The sequence below is a fragment of the Meles meles genome, chromosome 11 (assembly GCF_922984935.1).
Source record: "Meles meles chromosome 11, mMelMel3.1 paternal haplotype, whole genome shotgun sequence".
Lineage (NCBI taxonomy): Eukaryota > Metazoa > Chordata > Mammalia > Carnivora > Mustelidae > Meles > Meles meles.
The window spans coordinates 10237998-10265154 of record NC_060076.1 but is presented as its reverse complement, the minus strand read 5'-3'; the positions used below and the strand labels follow the sequence as shown (position 1 = coordinate 10265154).

Here is a 27157-nt window from a genome sequence, read left to right as displayed (position 1 = left end):
TCTGTGAAACAGAGACAACATAATCTTCTTTACAAGGCTGCTGTGGAGTTGGAGTGGGAAACATTCACAGCTTTTATTAGAATCAGATGCATACTGGTTTTTGTCTGGAGATCTCTTTCAACCTAACTGCAAGCTTAAAAATCCTTAAAATTCCCTCTCTGCTGTTCTAGAGTCAATGATAGACTTCGGACACTTCTATATCAGTACTGAGTTTTCTATGTCTTTGCTTCAGCTCACAGGTGCAGAATAAAGATCTATCAGCAGCAGATCCAACACCGAATACATTTTACTTGATATCTCACTCTGTCTTGGAGGTGAGGAAGAAACTGAACAGGTTTTTCTTTTTTTTTTTTTTTAAGGGCCACAGATCTTAAAGATTTACAACTTACCAATTTTTTGTTCTGATATTTAAAAGCTCATGTTATCTCTCAACCCTCCCACCCCTTGGACTAAGGAAATTCACATATGATGGACATGTACTATGTTTTAGGTACCATCTTGTGTAAAACAAACCCATGAGGGAAGTGTCAGCATCACTCCCATTGAACGAATGAATATAATAAGGCTCAGAAGAATGAACTATTTGGTTTACGGTAACAGAAACTAAACAGCAGAATCAGGGTTGGAATCCAGACTATTAGATTAAGACCAGACTTCTTTCCACAACTAGTTTTCCCCATAGTATGTCCATATACCATAGCTGCATAAACTCTTAATTACACTACCCTAACATTAATTAAAATACACGATTTCCGGGGCGCCTGGGTGGCTCAGTGGGTTAAAGCCTCTGCCTTTGGCTCAGGTCATGGTCCCAGGGTCCTGGGATTGAGTCCCCCATCGGGCTCTCTGCTCAGTGGGGAGCCTGCTTCCTCCTCTCTCTCTCTGCCTGCCTCTCTGCCTACTTGTGATCTCTCTGTCAAATAAATAAATAAAATCTTAAAAAAATAAAATACAGGGGCACCTCAGTGGCTCAGTGGGTTAAGCCTCTGCCTTCTGCTCAGGTCATGATCTTGGGGTCCTGGGATCGAGTCCCGCATCGGGCTCTCTGCTCAGCAGGGAGCCTGCTTCCTCCCCTCTCTCTGCCTGCCTCTCTGCCTACTTGTGATCTCTGTCTGTCAAATAAATAAATAAAATCTTAAAAAAAAAAATAAAATAAAATACACTGATTTTCCAGCCACTGAGGTGATAAAAAATTCCCTTTGAAAAGTAACTTTGATTTTCTTAAAATATGATTTAAAGAAGAATATAGGGGCACTTGGGTGGCTCGGTTGGGTGTCTGCCTTCAACTCAGGTTAGGATCCCCGAGTCCCAGGATCAAGCCCCACATTGGGCTCCCCGCTTGGTGGGGCATCTGCTTCTCCCTCTGCCCCTCCTCTGGCTCAGGCTCACTCTCTCTTGCTCTCTCTCTCAAATAAATAAAATCTTAAAAAAAAAAATAAAGATGAAATAAACAACAGTACTGGTTTGGTCAAAGATGGTAAAATTTGTCAAGATGGCATGAAACTGTCTGAAGTGTGGGAAATAATACAATATGTCACAGTGCTCCTGTCAAAACAAAAACTTGGATCACAGTTTAAAGCTTATAATATATTCACATATATGGTATCACATATGATTCCTGGAAGGTCTACATTATTATTATCCTATGTAGTATAGAGATGAAAAAACCTGAAGCTCAGAGAGGTTAAGGGACTTGTTCAAGACCATTCAGGAAAAAACTGACAGAGTGGGGAATTTTAGTTTAGGTTTATATGTATTGTCTTAACTGCTATACTTCTGTAGCAGTTTCTATATCTTAGCTATTTCTAACTTTTCTTAACTCTGATTCTATATGCTATACTGAGCAAGTTTCTCAATGGGGCTGAAAATCTGATAGTGAACTGATCTGGAAAAAAACAAAAACAAACGGCTTCTGGGTATAAGATCACAGGAATGGTTTTGCTGTATCTCTTATCCAAGTCTGAGTGGCAGCAGCTATATTCTTCTACCTGCTTAAAAGAAGTACGAATACTTTTTCTGCTGTAGAACTCATGTATCTACCATTTCTCACTTAGGCTTAGGCAGCCAAACCAAACCCCAAAACGGAAAGGAGAGTAAGACATAAAACTAACTGTATCAAAGTCCTGCTCAAAATGCACTGGTGACTCCCTTTGGTCTATGGGGTCAACCTTAGCTCTCTAGCTTATCATTTAAGACACTCCAATGATCTGGTTTTTCTGGGGTTCCCCATCTTCATCTCTGCACACATTGTTGCCTGTACCAGAAGGTGGGGAAGTCTGGCAACACCACCTTATCTAAGTGACATCACTGCCACCAAGTAATTCAAGTCAACATGACCAATAGCAGAGCAAAGCTATACCACACACTCTTGATAGAATGCACAAAAGGACCCAACATCGTCGTTGTGGCATTCTTGGAAAAATGCATAACTTGATTGTACTGTGAGCAAACTGACAAGACCAAGTTGAGGAATAGTCTACTTGTTTTCTTCGAAATTAACAATTATTCAAGACAAAAAAAAAAAAGGAATCATTTCATATTAAAGGAGATCAAAAAGACTTTATAAAAGCTAAATGTAATGCATGATCCTGGAATGGCTCCTGGATCACAAAAAATACACTGCTATAAGGACACTGAAATAATTGGTGAAATTTGAATAAGGTTTGCTAATTAGATTACAGTTTATGCCATGTTAAAGTTCCTGATTTTGATAATAGTACTGTGGTTATGTTAGAAAGCAAAGAGGAATGATGTCTTTAACTTCCTCCCAAACAGTTAAGAAAATATATATAAACACACACACTTTCCTTTCACCCTCTATTCCCCTCCCTCCTTTTCTCTCTCTCATGCTTGGAGAGAGCAAGAAGGGGAGTTGTTTTTAAAAAGCTCTTAAGTGGGGGGGCACCTGGGTGGCTCAGTGGGTTAAGCCTCTGCCTTCGGCTCAGGTCATGATCTCAGGGTCCTGGGATCGAGCCCCGCATCAGGCTCTCTGCTTAGCAGGGAGCCTGCTTCCCCCTCTCTCTCTGCTTGCCTCTCTGCCTACTTGTGATTTCTGTCTGTCAAATAAATAAAATCTTTAAAAAAAAAAAAAAAAGCTCTTAAGGGATGCCTGGCTGGCTCAGTCAGAGAGCGTGCAAGTCTTCATCTTGGGGTTGTGACTTCAAGGCCCACACTGGGTGCGGAAATTACTTAAAAATACATACATACATACATACTTATTTAAGCTTGTAAGGAGCATGAACTTCTATGCCTTCAAGATTCTGCTCAAATATTCTCACTTGGGATTTCTTGGTGCTCCATTTTAATCCTGGTACAGCAGTATGGCAATGCTACAGAGTCATTCTCACGATGACATCAACCCCTTCAAAGAAATTTTCCTTAACCTTTTTACTTTTTAACTAGTTAACTAGTAAGTTATGAGATGAGTAAGTTAGTTTAAATTTTCTCAAATAATTTTTTTCCACATTAATTTCTGCACTGAATAAATTCCCTCATGAGGTTCAGTGTAACTTCCTCTTGCCTCAGATGAAATTAACAGTATTTCCCCCATTCTGCTTCATGCTCTGGCCCCCCCACCAGAGTAAATCCACCAAACCAGAAAGCATCTTACTCATCTTGGTTAACTGGTGAAGGACAGGAGGAACGTAGGACTTGGCATAGCCCTTGAGGGCCACACTGACTAATAATGGGGGGGAACAGAAAAGGAAACAAAGATAGCTCAAGGTAATTAGGGCTATGGCGGAGGGCAAAAGGGGCTATGGAAGTCCAGGAGGGTCAGCTTTCTGGTTGAGGGGTGGTGTCAGAGAAAGCTGGTTAGAGGATGTTACAAAGAAAAGCTGAGCCTCCAAAGAAAAGTGTATACAACCAAGTGAAGAGGAGAGGGTAACTCATTCAGGAAGATGGAACCACATGTGCAAAGCCCCCCAAACATGAAACATCATTGAGTTTTCGGAGAATTAGGATGGAATGTGCATTGCATGGGGGGCAGCAAAGGGAGAAGGGATGAAGCGACTGATGCCAGCGTCAGAGGGGCTTTGAAAATCATTCCGAGGAGCCAGAATTCACCCTGAAGGCTGCAAGATGGGTGAGCAGTTGGTGTCTGGGGGGTAATGGGGTAGTAGTGAAGATGGACAGATGGGACCCAGCCTCTACTCACCACCCTTATTTAAATTTCCCTCACTGTCTTGCTAACTAATTTCCTGACTAGCTAAATTCCAGGTATGAAGATATATCTCTGTCCAGAGATGAGGGACTAGAGAAGGCTGACTCACACATGTCAGCTGAAATTTTTTGAACATTTTAAAAAGTTTTGGGGTATGTTTAGACTTACAGAAGAGTTACAAAAAAAAAAAAATAGTACAGAGAATTCCTATATACTCTATACCCAGCTTCCCCATCGGTTAACATTTTACATAACCCACAGACTATTCGTCAAAACTAAGAAATTAACTTTAGCATAATAATATTGACCGAAGTATAAACTTAATATTCAGATTTCTCCACTGATGTCCTCTTCTGTTCCAGAATCCAATCCTGGATTCAACAATGCATATGGTTGTCATGTCTCCATAGTTTCCTTCAATCTTTCTTAGTCTTTCCTTGTCTTTTGTGACCCTGACACTTTTGAGAATATTCTGCATAATGTCAGTTATTTTAGGGGTACCTGAGTAGCTCAGTTGGTTAAGTGTCTGCCTTAGTCTCAAGTGCTGTCAAATGTAGTCTTTGAAAAAAAAAATGTCAGTTATTTTGAAGAATGTCTTTCAATTTGGGTTTGCCTGTTTCCTCATGAGTAGATTGGGAATGAATCCATCCCTGTGTGTCTATGTGTCTTTACGTTATCATACCAGGGGGCATATGACAGCAGTGTAAATACACTGGTGATATTGACTCTGCCTGCTTGGCTAAAGCGCTGTCAGAATTCTCTACTGAAAGTTACTATTTTTCCCTTTGTAATTACTAAATATTTTGGGGCTATGCAAATACTCTCATTCTGTTTAAAACTATGCTATCTTATTTAGCATCCATAAGTCAATTCTGCCTACAGCAATTGTTACTGGTTTTTTTTAATGGTGATTTTCTATTTCCCATATGCCTTCTAAACTTATAATTTTTCTATGAGAAAGAACGGTCACTCCTCTATTTATTCAGTTAGTTCTATCAGTATGAACTCATGGATATTTTATTCTTTGGGTTATAAACTAATACATAGTTATTTTGTTGCTCAAGTTTTTCCAACTTTGGCTACTCAAAGTGCTTTTTGGTTGACCTCTCTGACCTTTTGATAATGCCCTGCCCCCTACAGCACATTCTAACTTTCTGGCATCAGAAAAACACTCCAGGCTCCTCTTATGTTTTCCCTGCCTCAATGCTTAAATCAACCCCTTCTCCAAAGAGTCCTTATTCCTTTTACTGATATTTGGAAACCAAGATCTGGCTTTTCTAAATCTTTTCTCCTAACCTTGAGTACATACTGATGCTTCCAATCTAGCACCAGAGGTTTCAGTTCAGCCTTCCCCTTCCTGATTTATAACTTTTTTCTCTGATGTGAGCAACCTAACTTTCATCATCAGTACATGCACTTGTTTGTTCAGCTCTAGTATACAAACAGTGCCAGAATTCCCAACCCATAACCTTGAGAGAAGTAAATTTACAAACTAGAGAGCTTTGTTTGTATACAGTTTTTTGTCTTCAGTCCTACAGTGTACAGTATATAGCTAAAACACTATTTCCCAAGGTCAGATCCTTTCTCTCCCATTCCCTTCAGTGTAGCTATGTGATTCATTTATCACAGTCTACATTCTGTCTTTTCCCCATATACTGGTTGTTTATAAGCAAATTTATATACAGTAAAATTCACTTCTTTGGTGGTGTATATTCTATAGGCTTTGACAAATGCATAAAATTATGTCAAACGCTACAGTTCCATACGGGACAGTTCTACCAATCCAAAAACATTCCAGTGGCAACTGTAATTTTAATTCTGCTTTCTCAGCACCAACCAGGAGGTGGCAGGGTTTCTCTCCGAGAGGCAGCCTTCTCAAGGCAACTAAGCCTCTTGTAATGCATGAAAATGGACATAGGAAGGCAGTTCCCACCCCTCACACTCCCCGTGTCATCTTCTGGCTATGGCTACAGGAATTTAAGTTGTTAAGCTGCTTCTTCCCTGAAATAGGAGATTTTGGTTAGAAGTGCCAGAATCTCACACTCCAACTGAATAAGGAGGATGAGTCATCAGAGAGAGTCAAGAAGGCAACCCATAAATGTGCTTTGATAAAATACAGTTAAAACAAAAAAGGGAGACGAGAAAATGAGACCAAGACCAAATCAGATGAAAGTGGGTAGATGCCCACAGACCATCTCTTCAGGCATTACCTATTGGTACTGGTGGGAAAGAGTGGGGAAGGGAGAGGACTTCCAGGCAAAGGAAAGAACCTGAGCACAGGCAGGATAATGCAAAGCAGGCTTGAGGCACAGGAAGAAAGTTCCAGACAGAAGATGAGATCAGAAATACAGGACAAAGTTGTTAAGTTTTTAAATGCTCTATTATAGGTATTTATCATCCAGTGAACACAGGCTATTCCATCACGCAAGTAGCTATGCCATATGATAGACATGTTGTCCATGTGGATAGTTAGGTACAAGCTCTGCTTGATTAGTAACAAACTACAACTAATAATTATTACCAACATAATCAATTATTACCAACTAATCTATCTACTGGTAAGTCATTTTACCCCCCCCAACTGCATATATAAACTGAGGGTAATATTTTTTTAAAGATTTTTAGGGGCACCTGGATGGCTCAGTCATTAAGCGACTGCCTTCGGCTCAGATCATGATCCCAGGATCCTGTGATTGAGCCCCCCATCAGGCTCCCTGCTCAGGGGAAGCCTGCTTCTCCTTCTCCCACTCCCCATGCTTGTGTCCCCCCTCTAACTCTCCATCAAACAAATAAAATCTAAAAAAAAAAAAAAAAAAAAAAAAAAAAAAGGTAATTCTTAAAAAAAGAAAGAAAAGAAAAAGATTTTATTTTTAAGTTATCTCTACACCCAGCTTAGGGCTTGAACTCGTGACCCCAAGATCAAGAACTGCAACATTCTACCAACTGAGACAGCCAGGTACCCCTAAACTGAGGGTTATATTTAATAATAGGTGCATATTCAATGGCATAATGAATGAAAAGTGTATAAGAGTTCTCTAATATAAATAGTAATCAATAAATATTAGTATTATAAATAAATTATAAATGACCTAAATTTATCTTAATGCCCTTCTATAACTTTCTTACCTTCATAATGAGCAAATTTTCAAAAGATCCTTCTTATCCCACACACAGTAAAAAAAAGTCTGAATATCTGATAGTCTGCATTTATTAATGTGACAAATCCAACTTGAATAGTTCGCTAAACCTAACTCCTACCCCTATACACTACTATTATGAACCCCCTAGTACCTTCCTGAGTAGATATACGTTGTCATATTTAATCCTCTAGAGAACTCTGAAAGGTTAAGTATTATCATACTATTTTAAAGGTAAGATAATTGAGCATTAGGGACAGAAGGCAAACTGCCAAAGGTCACAGAGCAGTCTGTCACCAACCTTTGCCTCCGTTCTTTCTACTGAGCTATACTGTACTACTCTCTACCCTCCATGAAAATACGGAGTTTCTGACATTGGCCCTCTCCTCTTCTGTATCCAAGTTCTCTCTAGGTGATTTCTACTCACTAACAAAATTTTACCATCTGATTGCGAACAGTTCCACAAACATCCACTTCAAGGCAGGACTTTTCACTTCAGTTCCAGTCCTACATACCCAATTCCGTGATGGACACTGTGTGTGTCCTCCTTAGATACCTCAAACAATGCACAGCCAAGGCCAACATTTTGCCCCACCCTGCCTTTTTAGCCTGGTAGGGTTTTTTGGGTTTTTTTTTTTTTTTGGCTGTTTGTTTTTTTTTGTTTTTTTTTTTTTTTTTCTGGTGGGGCCATTACTATTATTCCAAGTCTGCAACTTCAACTTCTGATGCTGCGCAATACCCAGTGTGTTACCAACTCCCATCAGGTAAGCTTCCCCACATCTCCCCACTTGTGCCATTACTTTTCCTGCGCCTCCATTCTTCACACCTTTCTTCTGGACTCTTCTAAAAACTTTCTAGGTGGCCTTTCTGCTTTCCCCACACCAATCCATTCTTCAAAGCCTGCCCCCTTGGATAACCCTCTTAGAATATTGGTTTATTCACATAATCTCAGGCTATCAGCTCTCGAAAAGCTTCCCAATAAATCCCAAACTCTTCACCAATCTGGTTGCAGATTTCTGGGCATGCCCAGCCTCCTGAGTATGCCATGATTTGTAGCAAGCAAAATGATACCACATTCAGGTGACATACTGCCTTTTTGCTTCTTCATCTAAAATCCCCACTTCCTGTCATTATGCTCTGAAAGAAGAACTAGTGGAGTATTAATCCGAGTTAGGACTTGGTTGTTAATTGGGGTCTTGCCAATTGGAGCCTGTGAATTCATTCTCATAGAATCTGTAACATCTCACCCAGTCTTTCTCCCCACCTAGTCTGGGAAATCCCTGTAGGCAGAAACTGTGTCAAGTGTGTTTTGGGGGTTATGAGCACATGGGACAAGACCTGCCATATAGTGCAGGCCTGGGAAATGAAAAACTCCAAGGCTTAATAGCTAACTCTAAAGGTAAAGTGATGGTAAAGTGCGTAGTCGAGCCACAAGCACCACTCACCCTTCCGATTCATCCCCATCTGGAGGCATTTGAGCAGACGGCAGTACTGGCACCTGTTTCTCTGCTTCCGAGACATGACACAGTTCTTGTCACGACTGCACCGATATACCCGCTTGTTGCAAATGCTCCGCTTGAAAAATCCCTTGCAGCCTTCACAGGAGATGATTCCATAGTGCAAGCCTGTGGCACGGTCCCCACAAATGAGACAGGTTCGTTGTTCAGCCCGATCATCTGGAACAGAAACTGAACATATTCAAATCAGAACACATGGAAATAATGGCTTTAAGCCTGCAGTTCTCAAGTAAGCAAACTTGTTCTGGGAGGATCAAGAACATCACTCTTTTCCGGCTAACTGGTAAATAGGGGTCATTTTTAGAGCCTTCGTCCTAGGAACAGACCCTTGCATCTACCTGCAGGTATCACAAACACAGCCTATTTCAGAAAAATAACTCATGGTACGCCTAGGTGGCTTAGTTGGTTAAGCCGTTGCCTTCGGCTCAGGTCATGATCCCAGGTTCCTAGGCTCGAGTTCCACATCGGGCTCCTTGCTCAGCAGGGAGCCTGTTCCTCTCTCTGCCTCTGCCGCTCCCCCTGCTTGCTCTCTCTCTCTCTCTCTGACAAATAAACAAATAAATAAAATCTTAAAAAAAAAACAACAAAAAACTCATGCTCCTCTCCCTGGGTTTCATCATCACTTGGACCAGTATCCAGGTCAGAAACTTAGGTGATATCCTCGACTCCTCTATCTCCCTCACCTTCCTCAGCCACAGTCCATCACTTAGTTCTACCCTGTAGAAAGGAGATAAGGGTTACTGATAATTAATGTAAGTGCCCAGCAAACGGCATGCACCTAGTAAATGAAAGTTGTAATTACTAACCAGTGAAGAAGTGTTAACCAAGCCCAGCCAGCCAACCAGTCTTCCACCTATTAAACAGATAGGTATTGGACAACTATTCTGTTCTACGCACTGTTGGAAGGCATGGCTACAGCAGTGAATGAAAGTCCCTGGTGACGCTTACGTTCCAGCAGAACATCTACTCTGTGACCAGGCCCTGTGTTCGGTACTGGGTACTCAGAAATAAACCATCATGATCCCCACAGTCAAGGAACTTACTGCCTCGTAACAAACAAGTTAGTCAAAGAGGAAATTCAGGCTGGAATACAACTCTCTAACTTCCTCTTCCCTTAAATTTCACTTACTTGGGATCAAGCAATTGCCAAATAACAGGCATATGACAAAAAAATGCAGATCTGTGATGTCAGATCTTGCCAGCAGGTACAAGAAACCTCCAAGAAAAGGTTTTGATCAGAGGCCAAGGCAAGAAACCAGAGATCTGAACCACGTTCCTGAGTAACAGGCAAGATATAATGATTAAGAACACAGCCCTAAGAGTTTGAGAAATCCTTACTTAAACCCCTGTTCTGACACCTACCAGCTGACTGACCTTGGGCAAATTAAGTTACTTCACCTCTCTGAATCTAGTTTCTCTCATCTGTAAAATGGGGATTATAATGGTACCTACATACATAAAGTATGCAGCACAACGCTTGGGCTACAATGGGCATTTAATAAATGACAGCTATTATTTCCATTATCATTGTTATCCTAACAGGTCCATGCTTGATGTGATAATAACATTCCTGAAAAGAAAAGCATTTGAAAGCAATGTTACAGGAGGAGCATGGTAGTATACATGGGAGAGATGTAGAGAAGCAAGGAGACTACCATTTAGGCAACCTTTATTATATGCCAACTTTGAGATGTCTTTATGATCCCTATTTGTAGTAGGTTGGATAATGGCCACCCAAATATATCAGGTCCCAATTCCTGAAACCTGTAAATTTTATCTTGTAAGATAAAAGGATCTTTGCAGATGTGATCAAATTAAGGATCTTGAACTGGGAGATTATTCTGGATTATAAAGGTGGGCCCTACTTGCAATCACACATGTCTTTTTTTTTTTTTTTAAGATTTTTATTTATTTATTTGACAGAGAGAGAGAGATTACAAGTAGGCAGAGAGGCAGGCACAGGGAGAGGGGGAAGCAGGCTCCCTGCTGAACAGAGAGCCCGATGCGGGGCTCGATCCCAGGACCCCGAGATCACAACCTGAGCTGAAGGCAGAGGCTTAACCCACTGAGCCACCCAGGTGCCCCCACACATGTCTTTATAAGAGAAAGACAAAGGGAGATTTGATATAAACAGAAGAAGAGAACACACACACATGCATGCACGCACACATGTACACACAGGAGACGTGATGTGAAGACAGGCAGAAGGTAGCCAAAGCCAAGGAATGGCTTCCACTACAAGCTGGATGAAGAAAGGAATGAATTCTCCCCTAGAGCCTCTGGAGGAAGTGTGGCTCTGCCCATCTTCCTTTTCACCCAGTGATACTCATGACTTTTGAACTTCCGGTTCCAGAACTGTGGGAGAAGAAATTTGTGGTAATTTTTAACAGCAGCACAGGAAACTAGTACACAATATCTTTTTCATACAGGTAAACAGACATATATTAAGGCCCTTGCCCAAAGTCACACAGCAAATAGCAGGTATGCAAAGAGAAGCAGATACTAGGGAAACAGAGAAAGATTCATGTGGAAAGAGGAATTGCCTAGGCTCTTGAGGACTTTGTATTTCCTAGTTATAGACCTTTCCAAACCTTTCTTCTTCTATTTTTTTTTAAAGATTTTATTTATTTATTTGACAGAGATCACAAGTAGTCAGAGAGGCAGGCGGGGTGGGGGTGGGAGGTGGAGAAGCAGGCTGCCTGCTGAGCAGAGAGCCCGACATGGATGCGGGGCTCAATCCCAGGACCCTGAGATCATGACCTGAGCCGAAGGCAGAGGCTTAACCCACTGAGACACCCAGGCACCCCTCCAAGCCTTTCTAGGGCTTGGATGAACTTCCTAACTATGGGCAAAATGGCATACCATGACAAACTGACTTCCCATGTCTTGTAACACAATACCTTCTTTTCTTTTTTCTTTCTGGAGCTAACTTAAAATTGAGTTTTTGTTATTTGTAACTAAAAGAAATTTGGTTGAAATATAAAAATGGCCCTCATGTAATAGCCATTCTTTTTCCTTTCCTTTTAAAAATGCAAAGGAAAAATAAACAAACTAAAAAAAAAAAAAAGAAATGCAAAGGAAACTCAAGGTAAACATTAGAGCAAAGTTATGATAGAGAATTCAAAAACTAAACCAGGAAAGGCCAAACAGGCAAAATAAATGGCACAGCAACAGTACTCTGTGTGGGATGGGATTTCCTAGAGTGCTGGGCTTGAGATGCTGAAAGGGCTTAGAAACAGAACAAACAGGGAATGCTGTGAAAAAAATCTAGATTGGATACAGAGAACTTAAATTTTCTCATTTAAAATTCAAACATTCAGTATTATATATAACCTTTCTATACACACACACACACATATGTGTATCTCACATTCTACCATACATAGGATACATATCATACATATATACACATTGAAATATACACCAGAAGTCTTCTAGAATAGACTTAAAAATCAATATCTAGAAGAACCACACAATCCCTTTTTCCCTTTCTTCAGATCTATGACCTCACTGAGCACTGACCATAACTAAGTACCATGCTTTGTGTTGTGTCACATAATTCTCATAATCCCAAAGGTGGATACAACGGCTATTACCATTTTTGTAATTGAGAAAACAGAGATATCAAAAAAAGTTAAGGAACCTGTCCGTTTAGGAAGTGGCTGACCCTAGTCTGCCGATATCCGAACTGGAGTTTAGTAACCTTTTCAGAAAGCATTCGTATGGTGTTCTGTGCAGCATCTGGATCCAGGGCAAAGGGTCCACTGGACAACAATCACATACAGAACTATTAAGAATCTGCTTGTGGGGGCACCTGGGTGGCTCAGTGGGTTGAAGCCTCTGCCTTCGGCTCAGGTCATGATCCCGGGGTCCAGGGATCGAGCCCCGCATCGGGCTCTCTGGCTCAGCGGGGAGCCTGCTTCCTCCTCTCTCTCTGCCTACTTGTGATCTCTGTCTGTCAAATAAATAAATAAAATCTTAAAAAAAAAAAAGAATCTGCTTGTATCTTGTAACACTACTTGATCTTTTCATGAGCACTTAAAAGGCCACGATAAGATCAGAGATGCGGTGGGACTCTCTCCACTGATGGTCACAGATTGGATTCCCTTTGGGTCCTATGACTGCTTCTCTTCCACAGCTATTCTTACTGCCATTTTCTGTTTCTGTAAAGAGCACTGGTCTACACCACAGACCAGGAACTAATTCAGAAGGAAGTCTCTCAAAGGTATAGGAGAAAGGCCCTCTCCCAATCAACTGTGAAGCTCTCAAAGAAGCATTTTACAAACTTCCCTCACAACGTGTGGGAAAGGATCATAAAAGCAGGAGAAGCTATTGCTAACTGACCACTTGGGTACCAGGTTCTGTGACAAGCACTTAACACGTTATTGTGGTGAATCATAAAAAATAAGTACCCATATTTACCAGAAGCGGAAACTGAAGCTGATGAGGTGATACCACTTCTCAGTGGAAGCTGGGCTGGAACCCCAAAGTCTGTGAACCTAATCATCACATTCTGTGGCCACAGCAAGTCAAACCTATCTATACTATATGCAGGTAAGTCAGGTCCTTCCCTACTTGGGAAAAACAGTTAAAAAGTCAAGCCCTTTGTAAGTGAATAAATTGAAGCAGAATGTCCCAGTGGTGCCCTGCCAGATGTCAGATACGGATTTCTGCATCTCCTATTCTTGTAAAGAACTTGAAGGACAATTAAAGCACGTCTATATTCATTATCTCACTTGTACCAGGCCAGGGTGAGGATTATTCTTACAGCTACCACAAAGAACATTATTGAGCACTAACTGTGTCCCATGCAACATTCAAGAACTTTCTACATGGATGGCCTTACTTATTCATCACAGTAACGGAGAGGTATCATTATCCCCGTATTACAGAAACCTGGAATCTTATGAGTTAAAAAGTACCTTAGAAATTGCCTTGAGCAGACCTTTACTGGAGGCATGAATTCCCTCTAGGATATCCCAAAACAAAGGGTTACCCCACACGCTATTTACACATCTTTAGTGATTTAGTAAGGTACTTCATTCCATTCATTTCATTTTAGACAGTTTTAATGATTCAGAAGCTTTTTCTTACACTGAGCTGAAGTCTGTTAACCTGAAGCTTTCCCCACTGGCCTGAGTTATGTGCTCATGGGCAAAAAATAATGTATAATCCAACCCAGTTCATATACCAACCATTCAGAAATTTCAAGCTAACTGGGGTTCCCAACTGTAAATTTTTTCTTCTCCTATTTCTTAATGAATCATATAGTATCAAAATTTCTTGAAGTATCCAGAACTAAATGGGGACTGGGGGGTAGGGGGGTTCTTAATATAATTTAAGATTTCATTAGCTTTGTTTATGTTTCTGCAGCTATCAATACCAGTAAACAAACAATATTTAATAATTACTGGTACTATAAAAATGCCACACATTTTATAATGGGCAAACTGAAGCTTAACAAGGTAAAGAACTTTAATCTTGGTTACACAACCAGTCAGCAGTAGAACTGGAATTTGAATTCCATACCTCTTATTTCCAATCCTCCCCACACTTAATTAATATCTGATTCATAGACATCTAAAGCTTGAAGCATTACATATACTATTAACCCATGAAGTTCTCTTTTTTTGTTGTTTTTGTTTTAAAGATTTTTCATCTTTAATCTCTATACCCAACATGGGGCTCAAATTTACGACCCTGAGATAAAGAGCCATATGCTTTACCAACTGAGCCAGCCAGGGGCCTCAACCCATGTCTTTCTTACTCCACTCTTAAGAAGGTAAAGGTTGAACCCAAAGGTAGGACTTTGTATTTGTCCTTGATTTTTTTTTTAAATATTTATTTATTTTATTTATTTATTTTTTTAATAATTTTATTTTTATTTTTTATTTTATTTATTTGACAGAGAGAAATCACAATTAGGCAGAGAGGCAGGCAGAGAGAGAGGAGGAAGCAGGCTCCCCGCGGAGCAGAGAGCCCGATGTGGGGCTCGATCCCAGGACCCTGGGACCACGACCCGAGCCGAAGGCAGAGGCTTTAACCCAATATTTATTTGACAGAGAGAAATCACTAGGCAGAGAGGCAGGCAGAGAGAGAGGAGGAAGCAGGCTCCCTGCGGAGCAGAGAGCCCGATGCAGGGCTCGATCCCAGCATCCTGGGATCACAACCCAAGCCGAAGGCAGAGGCTTTAACCCACTGAGCCACCCAGGCGCCCCTGTATTTGTCCTTGATTAATTTTATCTTTATATAATAAATTCTGCATGTCTTGATATATCTTGATATATAAACACATTTTAAAAAATATTTTATTTATTTGACAGAGAGAGATCATAAGTAGGCAGAGAGGCAGGCAGAGAGAGAAGAGGAAGCAGGCTCCCCGCGGAGCAGAGAGCCCGATGCAGGGCTCAATCCCAGGACCCTGGGATCATGACCTGAGCCGAAGGCAGAGGCTTTAACCCACTGAGCCACTCAGGTGCCCTATAAACACATATTTTTAATTTATATATCTTTAAGTAATAATTTATTTAATAATAAAATATATGATTATATATTATATAATCATATAATTTATATAATAAATCATTACAAATAATAAGTCATATAATATATTTATGTATCTTTATATAATAAATTCTGCATGGCCTGCTGAAATCTTTAGGGATCCAGTCCACTCATTATTTCTCCCATATCCTTCTTTTCTCCATGTATGGTATTAGATTATTTTCCTTTTTATCCTTAAAACAATACAGAATGTGGCCTTTGTTAGAGCCTCTTTTCCAATCTGACTTAACCGTTAACATTCTGGAAATGGATGCTCATTAGCTTTGTCTCTTAATTAGAGTAGATACTCTAGTCTGGCTGACATTTCTCTATCTTATTCGTAAGGATATCATGAATGACTATGTCCTATAACTTACTGAAATTTCAGATTCATACAGCATCTACAGCATTCTGATGAGTGAGATAACACAACGGAAATGTTCATAACCATTCCTAATTCAGCACTGTTAATCTTTTAATTCCATGTCATTAATTTGTATTATTCTACATAAAATTACAATGGAAAGAAAATCAAGCAAATAAGTACTTCAAATTGGAGATTATGGATCATAGTAACTGTAGCGCTCAGAAATCAGTAAGAGACAGAGGAGTTGATGAAAAAGTGAGGACTTGAAAAATGACAGGTATTTGAAACTGTGAACAAGTAGTTCGCTATCTGCAAAAATAGCAATGGGTAAAAAGTACTGTAGGAAAGTGAAGACTTGCTAATTTATCAGAGAAACTGAATTTATCTTGATCAGCAGTACCAGAAGGGCTCAGATAGTGAACTTTGAAAATACTATTTTCTACACACATTAGCCCAGACTTCTTGGAGAAATGTTTGATTCCAGGTTTGAGTGTTGTTGTGCTACCTAAGACCAATAATGGGGTCATGTCAAAAGGATTCAGGAAACAACAGGGCGCCTGGGTGGCTCAGTCGGTTAGGTATCTGCCTTTGGCTGAGGTCCCGATCTCACAGTCCTGGGATCACGCATCCGCATCTGGGCTCTCTGCTCAGCGGGGAGCCTGCTTCCCCTCCTCTGTCTGCCTCTCTGCCTACCTGTGATCTCTCTTTGTCAAATTACAAAATAGGATATAGGAAACAACATAAAAATCCTCCCACTGGCCTAAAATGGAGCAACCCATGCATCAAAAAGAATAATGATAGCAATGGATTAAAATGCTTCGAATATAAAAATCAATGCATTCACAATAATATTCAAAAGAAAAATCTCACTAGTTACCATGGAGGTTGCTAGGACACCAATTCATTATTCTGAAAATTGATGTATTAAGGGAAAAATCAAACATTAAAAATAAAAACTATTGGAATCTTTCTCTTGCTCCTGTCCCCAAGAGTAAAAGAAGAGAGGAGGGTAGAAACTAAGACAGTTTTTTAAGAACTTTAAACTTTTAAATTTAAATGAAAAGGCTGATATTAGGTGAGTAAATAGATCAGCCTGGCAGTCAAGAGAAATGGGGTTGGATAGGAAGGTCGAGTTTATCTCAGGGTCTATGGCAAGGTAAATCTCAACCCAGGGATGGAAAGGAAAGAGACAACTCTCAGCTCTCTAAGTCTCTCGAACATAGGCAGTAGAACAGAGAGATTAAGAACTTGGGCTCTTAGGCTCAAATCTAGGCTGTCAATTGCCAGCTGTGCTACCTTGGAAAGTTCCTTTACCCTTTCAGAGGTACCTCAGTTTCTAGTCTATAAAATGGGGATATAACTGTTGTAAGAATCAAGGATTAACAGATTACCTACAGCTTATAAAGTCCTGTCTTAAATGGAGCTGAAAAACCTCTCTCCAACTTGGGTTTCTGCTGAGAAGAATCTCATTCCTTTCTAAAACAGCCAATATAGTTCATTAAACTTTAGCAAGACTATCAAGATGAGTTACACAGAAATAACCACAGATATATTATCAGGTTATGTCCTACCCCTTTATATGTAAAACAGTCATGATCTGCCCACAATTTTGTTCCTGTGCAATGTTCTAAAAGGAGTCTGCTGGCTATTCATGATAAATAAATGTAACCAGACATAAGCAATATTAGAAAAATCATAACATGCTTGTCATTGCTAGTTTTCCAAACCTTAGGAATAATCTTAAGAATTTTTTTTTAAAGATTGTATTTATTTATTTGGGAGAAAGAGAGAGAGCACGAGCAGGTGAGGGCAGAAGGAGAAGAGGACCCCCTGCTGAGCAGGGAGCCAGACCAGGGGCTTTATCCTGGCACTCCAGGATCATGACCCAAGCTAAAGGCAGACGCTTAACCACCTAGGCTGAGCCACCTAGGTGCCCGAAGAATTTTTTTTTAAACCAGTAATTATTCTAGTGGAGGTAACAGGAACTATCATATTAAGTTTCATTTCTTCAAATTTTAACACTCCTGCTGAGATTGATAAGGGTAAATGCAGAGCTCATTTGGGGTCTCTATGGACACAGATTAATTTTTTGAGGCAGCTATGTCAAATTCAAATGAAATAATGAAAACGACGAATAAAGTAGCTGACATAGTTGGTGTAGAAAAATAGATGACAACCTGAATCAGGTAGAGAGCCCTAGAACATCTCTTCAGAGCACCACTGACAAGCGTCTGCTCAAATAAATGGATGTTCCCATCTCTACATCATTTATCATGAACAGTAAGTAAATGAGAACAAAAATATTCATGAACTAATCTGTTCATCAATCTGAACAGAATTTTACAATAGTTAGGTTCTTGTTTTACAAAAGTAGCAGGACCCCTTAGTAATACCTAACCAAAGTTACATTGCAGGTTAAGTCTCAATCACAGCATTAAAAGTAACATCTGGCACCATGAATGCTACAGAGAAGATGCTCATTTTGTTGAATAAATGAATGAAAAATGTAAAAGTGTAAAAAATCTGAAATACATTGGCTTGGTAGTTAAGACACAGTGAGTGTGGATTCCAGCACTGCCACTTCCTACCTCTGTAACTGTGGGCACATGCCTCAGTCTCACTGTCAACTGAAAAACAGGGATAACCATACCATTCATTTCATGGACTTACTAGAGAATAAATGATATAGGTTACAATGATAATAACATGTACCCTGGTGCTATGCAACCAGTTCTGTTCTTTATGTATCACATATAATTCACTCTTTCCTCACAATTCTATGTAGTAGATACTACTGTTATCTCTATTTTGCAGATGAAAAAACTGGGACACACACAGAATAAGAAATATGCCCAAAGTCCTCCTAAGCAGGGGAGCCAGGATTCTAAGCACACAATCTTGCATCAGAATCAGAGACCTTTCACACTAAACTATACTGCTGAATACAATGCCTAATATATAGTAAACACACAATCGATGTTAGTTGTTTTACTGTTGTTAAAGATAAATTTTCTGTAAGATTAGAACCTGATAAAAATTTGCAACTTTAGGGACGCCTAGGTGGCTCAGTGGGTTAAGCTGCTGCCTTTGGCTCGTCATGATCCCAGGTTCCTGGGATCGAGTCCCGCATCGGGCTCCTTGCTTGGCAGGGAGCCTGCTTCTCTGCCTTCTTGTGCGCTAGCTCTCTCTCTCTCTCTGACAAATAAATAAATTTGCAACTTTAGGAAACATTTTGGAAAGTACTTTGTTTAAAAAAAAACATCTTAGGGGCATCTGGGTGGCTCAGTAGGTGAAGTGGCTGCCTTTGGCTCAGGTCATTATCCCAGTGTCCTGGGATCAAGCCCTGCATCGGCTCCCTGCTCAAAAGAGAGTATGCTTCTCCCTCTCCCTCTGCCTGCTACCCTGCCTGGTTGTGCTCTCTCTCTCTGTCAAATAAATAAATAAATAAATAAATAAAATCTTTTTAAAAATCTTAAATAAAGCAATAAATAGTACTTTAATTTTAAAAGTCTTTGATAGGGGCGCCTAGGTGGCTCATTCGTTAAGTGTCTGCCTTTGGCTCAGGTCATGATGCCAGGGTCCTGGGATCGAGCCCCGCCTCTGGCTCCCTACTCTGCGGGAAGCATGCTTCTCCCTCTCCCACTCCTTGTGTTTGTGTTCCCTTTCTCACAGTCTCTCTCTCTCTGTCAAATAAATAAATAAAATCTTTAAGAAGAAAAAAAGTCTTTGATAGATTTCAACATTATTATTGTTCAATTCTTAGCAAACCAGGACTAAAAACTTGTCTAATATAATAAAGGTTATCTAAAGAAACCTATTCCAAATATCATACTTGACGGTGAAATGCTTACAAAAGGTTTTTCTTTTCAGATCAGAAGTAAGACAAGGATGGACCATTGCCAACACCTTCATTCCACAGTGGAAGTACTGGAGGTTCTAGAATGCACAGTGAAATAAGAAATATACACAAACTAACCATATTTCTATACTATCCACAAAGAGATGAAATTTTTAAAAGATGCCTCTTAAAACAGTATAAAAAAAGAGGATGCGATCCAATAAAGATATGTTAAGATTTCTATGGAAAAACTATAAAACAATTAATATAAAATATTTCTAACATAAATGGGAGAGTTCAGTAAATGGAGAGGAAGACTATGTTCACAGATTGCAAGTTATTACTGTAAAGATCAAGAGATAAAATGAAATCCCAACTATGTGTGTTCATGTATAATTTAAGCTAACTGTAAAATATATGTGGGAAATGCAAAAGAACAAAAACAGCACAGATATTTAAGAAAAACAAGACTTTACCATACATCAATATTCACTTTAAAGCTATGGGAATTAAAATATGTTTTATTGGATTAGGGATAGACAGACCAAAGGAACAGAATGAAAACATACCATTCTGCACCATAACTAGGCATATTATGGATATCTAATTTATGACAAAGATGGCACTGCAGAGCAGTGAGGAAAAGACAAGTCTTTTCAGTGAACAGTGTTGGGACAATTAGATATCTATAAGGAAAGAAACTTAACTTGACCCTACCTCGTACCATGCAAAATACTTAATCCCAAGTAGACAGAAGACCCAAATACCAGAAGCAAAATAATATACCTCTCAAAAGATAATAAAAAAATCTTTATGATCTTGGGTTAGGAAGAGATTTTTTTTTCAAAGATTTTTTTTTTTTTTAATTTGACAGACGGATCACAAGTAGGCAGAGAGGCAGGCAGAGAGAGAGGAGGAAGCAGGCTCCCTACTGAGCAGAGAGCCCAACGCAGGGTTCGATCTCAGGACCCTGGGATCATGACCTGAGCCAAAGGCAGAGGCTCTAATCCACTGAGCCACCCAGGTGCCCCAAGGAAGAGATTTTTAAAACAGTCTACAAAAAGCACTAATCATAAAGGAAAACTTAAAAAAAAATTAGACTACATTAAAATGAAGAATGTTCAGAGAGTGAAAAGGCAAGCCACAGTGTGCAAGAAGACATAGGCAATACATACAACCTACAAAGAACTCATATTCAACATATGTAAAGCTCCTATACAACATTAAGAGAAATGCAAACCAGTAGAAAATTAGGCAAGATGCTTAACAAGCATTTCATAGAGGAGACTATCTACCATCATCAGTAAACTTCAGGGGGCGCCTGGGTGTTGTTAAAACACAATGATGGGCAGGTTGCAACAAGGTGAATGGCATGGGCATCTGGGTAACAGGAATAGGGAAAGGGTTACAAATGAACCTGAGGTTCTACACCACGGTGGCTATAAGAAATGCGGTATCACTAAAAGAAGAGGTGAAAATTAAAGCTGTGTGAGGGACAAAATCATCCTCTCTTTAACAGTCAAGCAGAAATATTCCAAAGGCAGTTATTTAGAGGACAATGATTAAAACTAGGATGAAAATAGGGAGTCAACACATGGAGGAATTGAAGCTATGACAACAGACTAGAACTCTATGAGACAGAGGGGTTTATAAAGAATACTGTCAAATGCAATGCAGGTCAAAGGGTGCGAAGAAGTAGGCTCAAAAGGTCACCACTAATAACATTTTCAGTAAATGATTAGAACAAAAATCATACCGAGTTAAAAAACAGGAGAGTGGTGGGGCGCCTGACTGGCTTAGAAGAGCATGTGACTCTTCATCTCAGGGTTGTAAATTCAAGCCTCACAATGCATGTAGAGATTACTTAAAAAATAAAATCTTAAAAAAAAATTGTTGAGTGGTAGAGAAATAAAATAAGCAGTATTTTATTGAGTAGTTATCACTCCATTTAAAAGTAATAGAAAAACACTGCAGGAAGAAGCAACAGCTTTGAAGCAGATGCTTATTTTTTTTTAACTAGGGTAGATTCATATGTATTTAAAGAAGATAAACATAAGAACAAGGTTTTTTTTTAAAGATTAAAAAAAATTTTTTTAAAGGCTTTATTTACTTTTTCGACAGAGAGAGCTCGTACACAGAGAAAGAGAGAACAAGGAGGGGGAGCTGCAGTGGGAGAGGGAGAAGCAGGCTACCATTGAGCAAGGAGCCCAACGTGGGGCTCAATGGGGGAGCCAGGGTGATAACCTCAGGCCAAGGCAGACGCTTAAACAATTGAGCTCTAAGATGGGACTGGGAGGGAGACAAACCATAAATGACTCTTAATCTCACAAAACAAACTGGGGGTTGCTGGGGGGAGGTGGGGTTGGGAGAGGGGGAGGGGGTTATGGACATTGGGGAGGGTATGTGCTATGGTGAGTGCTGTGAAGTGTGTAAACCTGGCGATTCACAGACCTGTACCCCTGGGGATAAAAATACATTATATGTTTATAAAAAAAAAAAATTGGAAGGGGAGGCGAACCATAAGAGACTATGGACTCTGAAAAACAACCTGAGGGTTTTGAAGGGTCGGGGGTGGGAGGTTGGGGGAACAGGTGGTGGGTAATAGGGAGGGCACGTATTGCATGGAGCACTGGGTGTTGTGCAAAAACAATGAATACTGTTACGCTGAAAAAAAAAATTAAACAAACAAAAAAACAACAACAACTGAGCTCTAAGATTTTATTTTTAAGTAATCTCTACACTCAACCTGGGGCTCAAACTTAAAACCCTGAGATCAAGAGTCACATGCTCCACTGACTGAGCCAGCCAGGTACCAAAAGAACAAAGACTTTTAAGAGAAGAATGAACTATATATAATTCAGACATATGTTCAAAATAAAAACTTGTATGAAAAGAAAAAAAAGTTTAACATTTAAATTTTTCTTACGTATTTTATTTTCATTAAGAAAAAAAGGGGCGCCTGGGTGGCTCAGATGGTTAAGCGTCCGCCTTTGGCTTGGGTCATTATCTCCAGGTCTTGGGATTGTGACCCATGTTGGGCTCCCTGCTCAGCGGGGAGTCTGCTTCTCCCCCGTATCTCTCAAATGAATAAATAAAAATCTCTAATAAAAGAAAAAAGAAGAAGAAGGAAAAAAAAAAGAAGGCAAAAAACAAAATTAAAAAGAAAAAGATAAGTTACTTGGCCACGGTCAGAAAAGTAAACTGATTCGCCCAAGGTCCCAAAGTGAGTCAAAGCAATGGAGCTGTCTCAAACTTACTACTTTTCCGAAGACCTCCCATTAAACCAGATCACCTCCTACAGAGGCAGAGTGCAGGAAGAGGAGGACGGTATATATCAAAATTGAGTCCCAGTGTTACTGCTGCCTCTTTTTCCCCAAACCAAAGAAACAACAGGAATCACAACAAAATCTATGAGACAAAGAACTAACTAGATGTATTCTTACCATCTTGTGCGTGATCACTTAGTACCACCATATAGCAACTAGTTCTACTTTAATTTGGCCAAATATTGAAGAAAGCCTGTTACAAAAATTTCTCTTGTGCTCATCTCTCCTTTCAGCCCTACTGTTACACAAATACCTCCCCCACTCCAAGAAGGACATTTTACTCATTCCAAGGGCTCAGGTTACGCAAATTACAATTGGAACTGATTTTTATCAAAACCTGTTTTACAGACTGTGATGAAGGCCAGATACAGGAAATGGAGAGTACAGCTGCTTACTTGGCCAAAATTACACTGACAACTGAGGCAATTTGGAACTTGCCTAGATAAAAGGTATTTAAAACAAAGGGTATTTAAGGGGCGCCTGGGTGGCTCAGTGGGTTAAAGCCTCTGCTTTCGGCTCAGGTCATGATCCCAGGGTCCTGGGATCGAGCCCCGCATCAGGCTCTCTGCTCAGCAGGGAGCCTGCCTCCCTTCCTTTCTCTCTCTGCCTGCCTATCTGCCCACCTGTGATCTCTGTCTGTCAAATAAATAAATAAAATCTTTAAAAAAAAACAAAAAACAAAGGGAATTTAAAACAATTTCAATTGGATTACTGGTTCTAACTCCCCTGATCAGCTGCCCATTCTTCTAAGTACTACTGACTCCACTCAGTTTCATAGGTCACCACCATCTGAAATGAAGTCCTTGAAATCAGGAATGAGTACTCTTAAAATTTCATCTGAAAACATAGAATTTACACGGAAATAAGTGAGCATCAAAGAATTCTCCACTACTGCACATACCATTATAAAAATCCATTTCCAGAGGCCACACGTGGAGTACCTCCGAGGACATTTCCTTTTTTTTAAAATTAACATATAATACATTATTTGCTCCAGGGGTACAGGTCTGTGAATCATCTGTCTTACACATTCACATCACTCACCATAGCACATACCCTCCCCAAAGTCCATAACCCAGCCACCCTCCCTGCCACGAGCAACCCTTAGTTTGTTTCCTGAGATTAATGAACCCTATCCCTGAGATTAAGCCATCCTATCCCTCCCCGGCCTCAGAAGACATTTCTAAAAAATATTACCAGTTGAATGAAAACAAGTGAGCAATTCCCAAGATTGGTATGGACTGAATATTTAGGAGTTATCTTTACAGGTCACTGAATAAAAGATGGGAAAAGACAAAAGACGGGTGCCTGGTTGGTTCAGTTAGTGGAGCATGCAATTCTTGAACTCAGGGTTGTGAGTTCGAGAACTCTGCTGCTTATAGATCTAACTTACACACACACACACACACACACACACAGAAAATGTTACCATCATTAACTGCTTAGGCCTGGAAACAGAAATGGTTCACAAATTACAATTAGCTGAAGTCACAGGAAATGAATCCAGGGAAAATGTTAACCTCTTCATTCAACAGGTGGGGCCTAGAAAATAAAAATTCAGACCACATCTCTAGTTCCTTCCTATCTCTTATACACATGTGGGAATCTTCAAATTAGGAATCAAGTTTCTATTTGAAGTGAAATAGTTTTCATATTCCTGTAAATTCAGGTTTTCCAGAGGGAGATAAGAACCTGCAAGTCTGTGGTTTGTCCTATTTGGACTGCTACCGGGAACTCTTAAGGATCCCTTATTTATTTAGGAGGGAAAAAAAGAGTTGGTTGAACCTGGGGTGTCTTCTCTGAAAAAATATAGATATTTCATTAATGGCTAGCTTGGATCCATGCACTAGAGCTCTAAACAAGTACATGTTTTTGAAGCTGGAAGTACAAAGTAGACAATGATTCACTATGTAATAATTACTACTTCTTGCTTCAAATCATTTTGTGACATTTATTCACTGAATAAACATTTGAGAGTTCCTCAGCACTCTTCACATATACCTCGCAAGAGTGGAGGAGACAGACATCCATTCCATAATTTCAATACAGAGCAGTCAACACTAAACTAGAAAGAGAAGGTATACTGGGCACAGTATACAGCACTGGTTCTAGTGCTAGATGAGGAAGCTGAAGGAAATATTATCTAGAAGAGGTGTCACCTGAACTGGGCGTTAGAGCAGAGGTATGTCAAAGGGAATTTCAGCCAGAGGGAACAGTTAAGGCAAAGAGGCTTTCTGGCTACAGGTATTTAATCGTATTTTAGAGGAGTATAGTTATCTGAGATAGAGGGAGGTGAGGAAGGCCTCAATGAATGCCTCGATGAATGATGTAACATGCAATTCTGGAGTCAGATTGACTTGGGAGTCTTCTGGCAGGGAGGCTGTAGGCATGCATGAGATTGCCAGAAGGCAGTGTATTGTTAGAGAATAGAATCTGTAATAGGTAACTTTTGGGTTGTCTGCTCAGCTCACACAAACCCTCTTTTCTTTGAGAACAGCCACTGCTGTGGCCTGTAAGGCAGCAGGCTTACACCGCTAGAAAAACAGAATGGAGCAGACGAGATAATGGCTACTGCTAACTGGACTACAAAAAGACAATGGCCCAAGCTGGTTCAATGAAATTCTCTGTTCCCAAGATTTTGAAATGAGGACACAAGGATTGCTAGCTTCTGATGAGCCTGGAACTGTGAATGTGACTGGTGAGACGGCCTTGTTCCAGAAAAGGAGAGGATGCTCATCTCTGTGGTAGTGGTGGTGGTGAGGGGTGGGATAATGTGAAGCAGAGGGGCTATACCTCATGACTTCATAAGGATTGAGAATGGTTGCTATGGTTCCTGAAGCTTAAATATGTAATTAAAACATACTTGTCTCAATTCAATCTGTTGACACTCCCAACCTGAGCATGCCTACTTCCTCCCTTCTACCAAGAGTTTTATAGCCTTTGGAGTTTAATACTACTAGTCTCAACAAGTAACTTACATAGTTACATGATTTCTAGTCCCCTTATCATACTGGTCATCTGCCTTTCCCTCTGGACACGTTCCTGCTTGTAAGGATCGTACGAAAATAGATTGTTCAGAATCTACTGTGCTTGGGGTGCCTGGCTGGCTCAGTCGGTAAGAGCATGCAACTTTTGATTTTGGGGTCGTAAGTTCGAGCCCCATGCTGGGTGTAGAGATCACTTAAAAATAAAATTAAGGGGCCCCTGGGTGGCTCAGTGGGTTAAAGCCTCTGCCTTCAGCTCAGGTCATGATCCCAGGGTCCTGGGATTGAGCCCCGCATTGGGCTCTCTGCTCAGCAGGGAGCCTGTTTCCACCCCCCCCCACCTGCCTCTCTGCCTACTTGTAATCTTAGTCAAATAAATAAATAAAATCTTTAAAAAAATAAAATAAAATTTACAAAAAAAAGAGTACTGTGGTTTGATGAGTATAGAACAGAGAGGGAGTCTATTTTTCTTACTCCCTTTTGTATACTATGTTTTAATTTTTCTCTGAAGATTTTATTCATTTTATTTTAGAGAGAGCTGCGTTTAAGTGCAAGAGTGTGAGAAGAGGGGGAGGGGAAGAGGGAAAGAATCCCAAGCAGACTCTGCGCTGGGCCCAGAGCCCAATGCACAGCTAGATCTCACAACCCTCAGAGATCATGACCTGAGCCGAAAATAAGAGTTAGAAGTTTAATCCACTGAGCTATCCAGGTGCCCTGGTTTTGTCTTTTTTTAAAGATTCTTTTATTTCTTTAAGTAATATCTACACCTGAAGTGGGGCTTTAACTCACAACTCCAGGATCACGAGTTGCATGCTTCACTGACTAAGCCAGCCAGGTGCCCCTACTATGTTCTTTTTTTTTTTTTTTTAAAGATTTTATTTATTTATTTGACAGAGAGAGATCACAAGTAGGCAGAGAGGCAAGCAGAGAGAGTGAGAGGGAAGCAGGCTCCCCGCCGAGCAGAGAGCCCGACGCGGGACTCGATCCCAGGACCCCGAGATCACGACCCGAGCCGAAGGCAGTGGCCCAAACCACCGAGCCACCCAGGCGCCTAATATAAATCTAGTCTATCACCTTTACATCAGTTGTAATGTATTTGTGAAAGTATACACTGTATGACTGCATAAAAAGATGATGGATTAATATTACTGATCAGTACTAAGTATATAGGGACTCAAACCTCTCAACTTTTTTTCATGTTTTGGTGCTAAGCTGCCTCATTCACATCCTGTAATGGCAAACTTAGACCCTGGCACCAAATACAAGACTTTGTATTGCCTTGA

The 27157-nt window shown here is 40.2% G+C and overlaps 1 protein-coding gene across 6 annotated transcripts in view; it reads right to left on the bottom strand.

The window, feature by feature from the left end:
* The window catches only part of NR6A1 (nuclear receptor subfamily 6 group A member 1), a 230471-nt gene that overhangs the window by 29094 nt on the left and 174220 nt on the right, over positions 1-27157 (bottom strand). For 3 of the 6 annotated variants that reach the window (XM_046021989.1, XM_046021988.1, XM_046021991.1), the window contains one exon: positions 8745-8975. In XM_046021989.1, the coding sequence (XP_045877945.1) occupies positions 8745-8975 (231 nt within the window). Of the gene's footprint in view, positions 1-8744; positions 8988-27157 lie in introns of all 6 variants that reach the window. The other 3 variants (XM_046021987.1, XM_046021986.1, XM_046021990.1) reach the window with 1 other exon arrangement.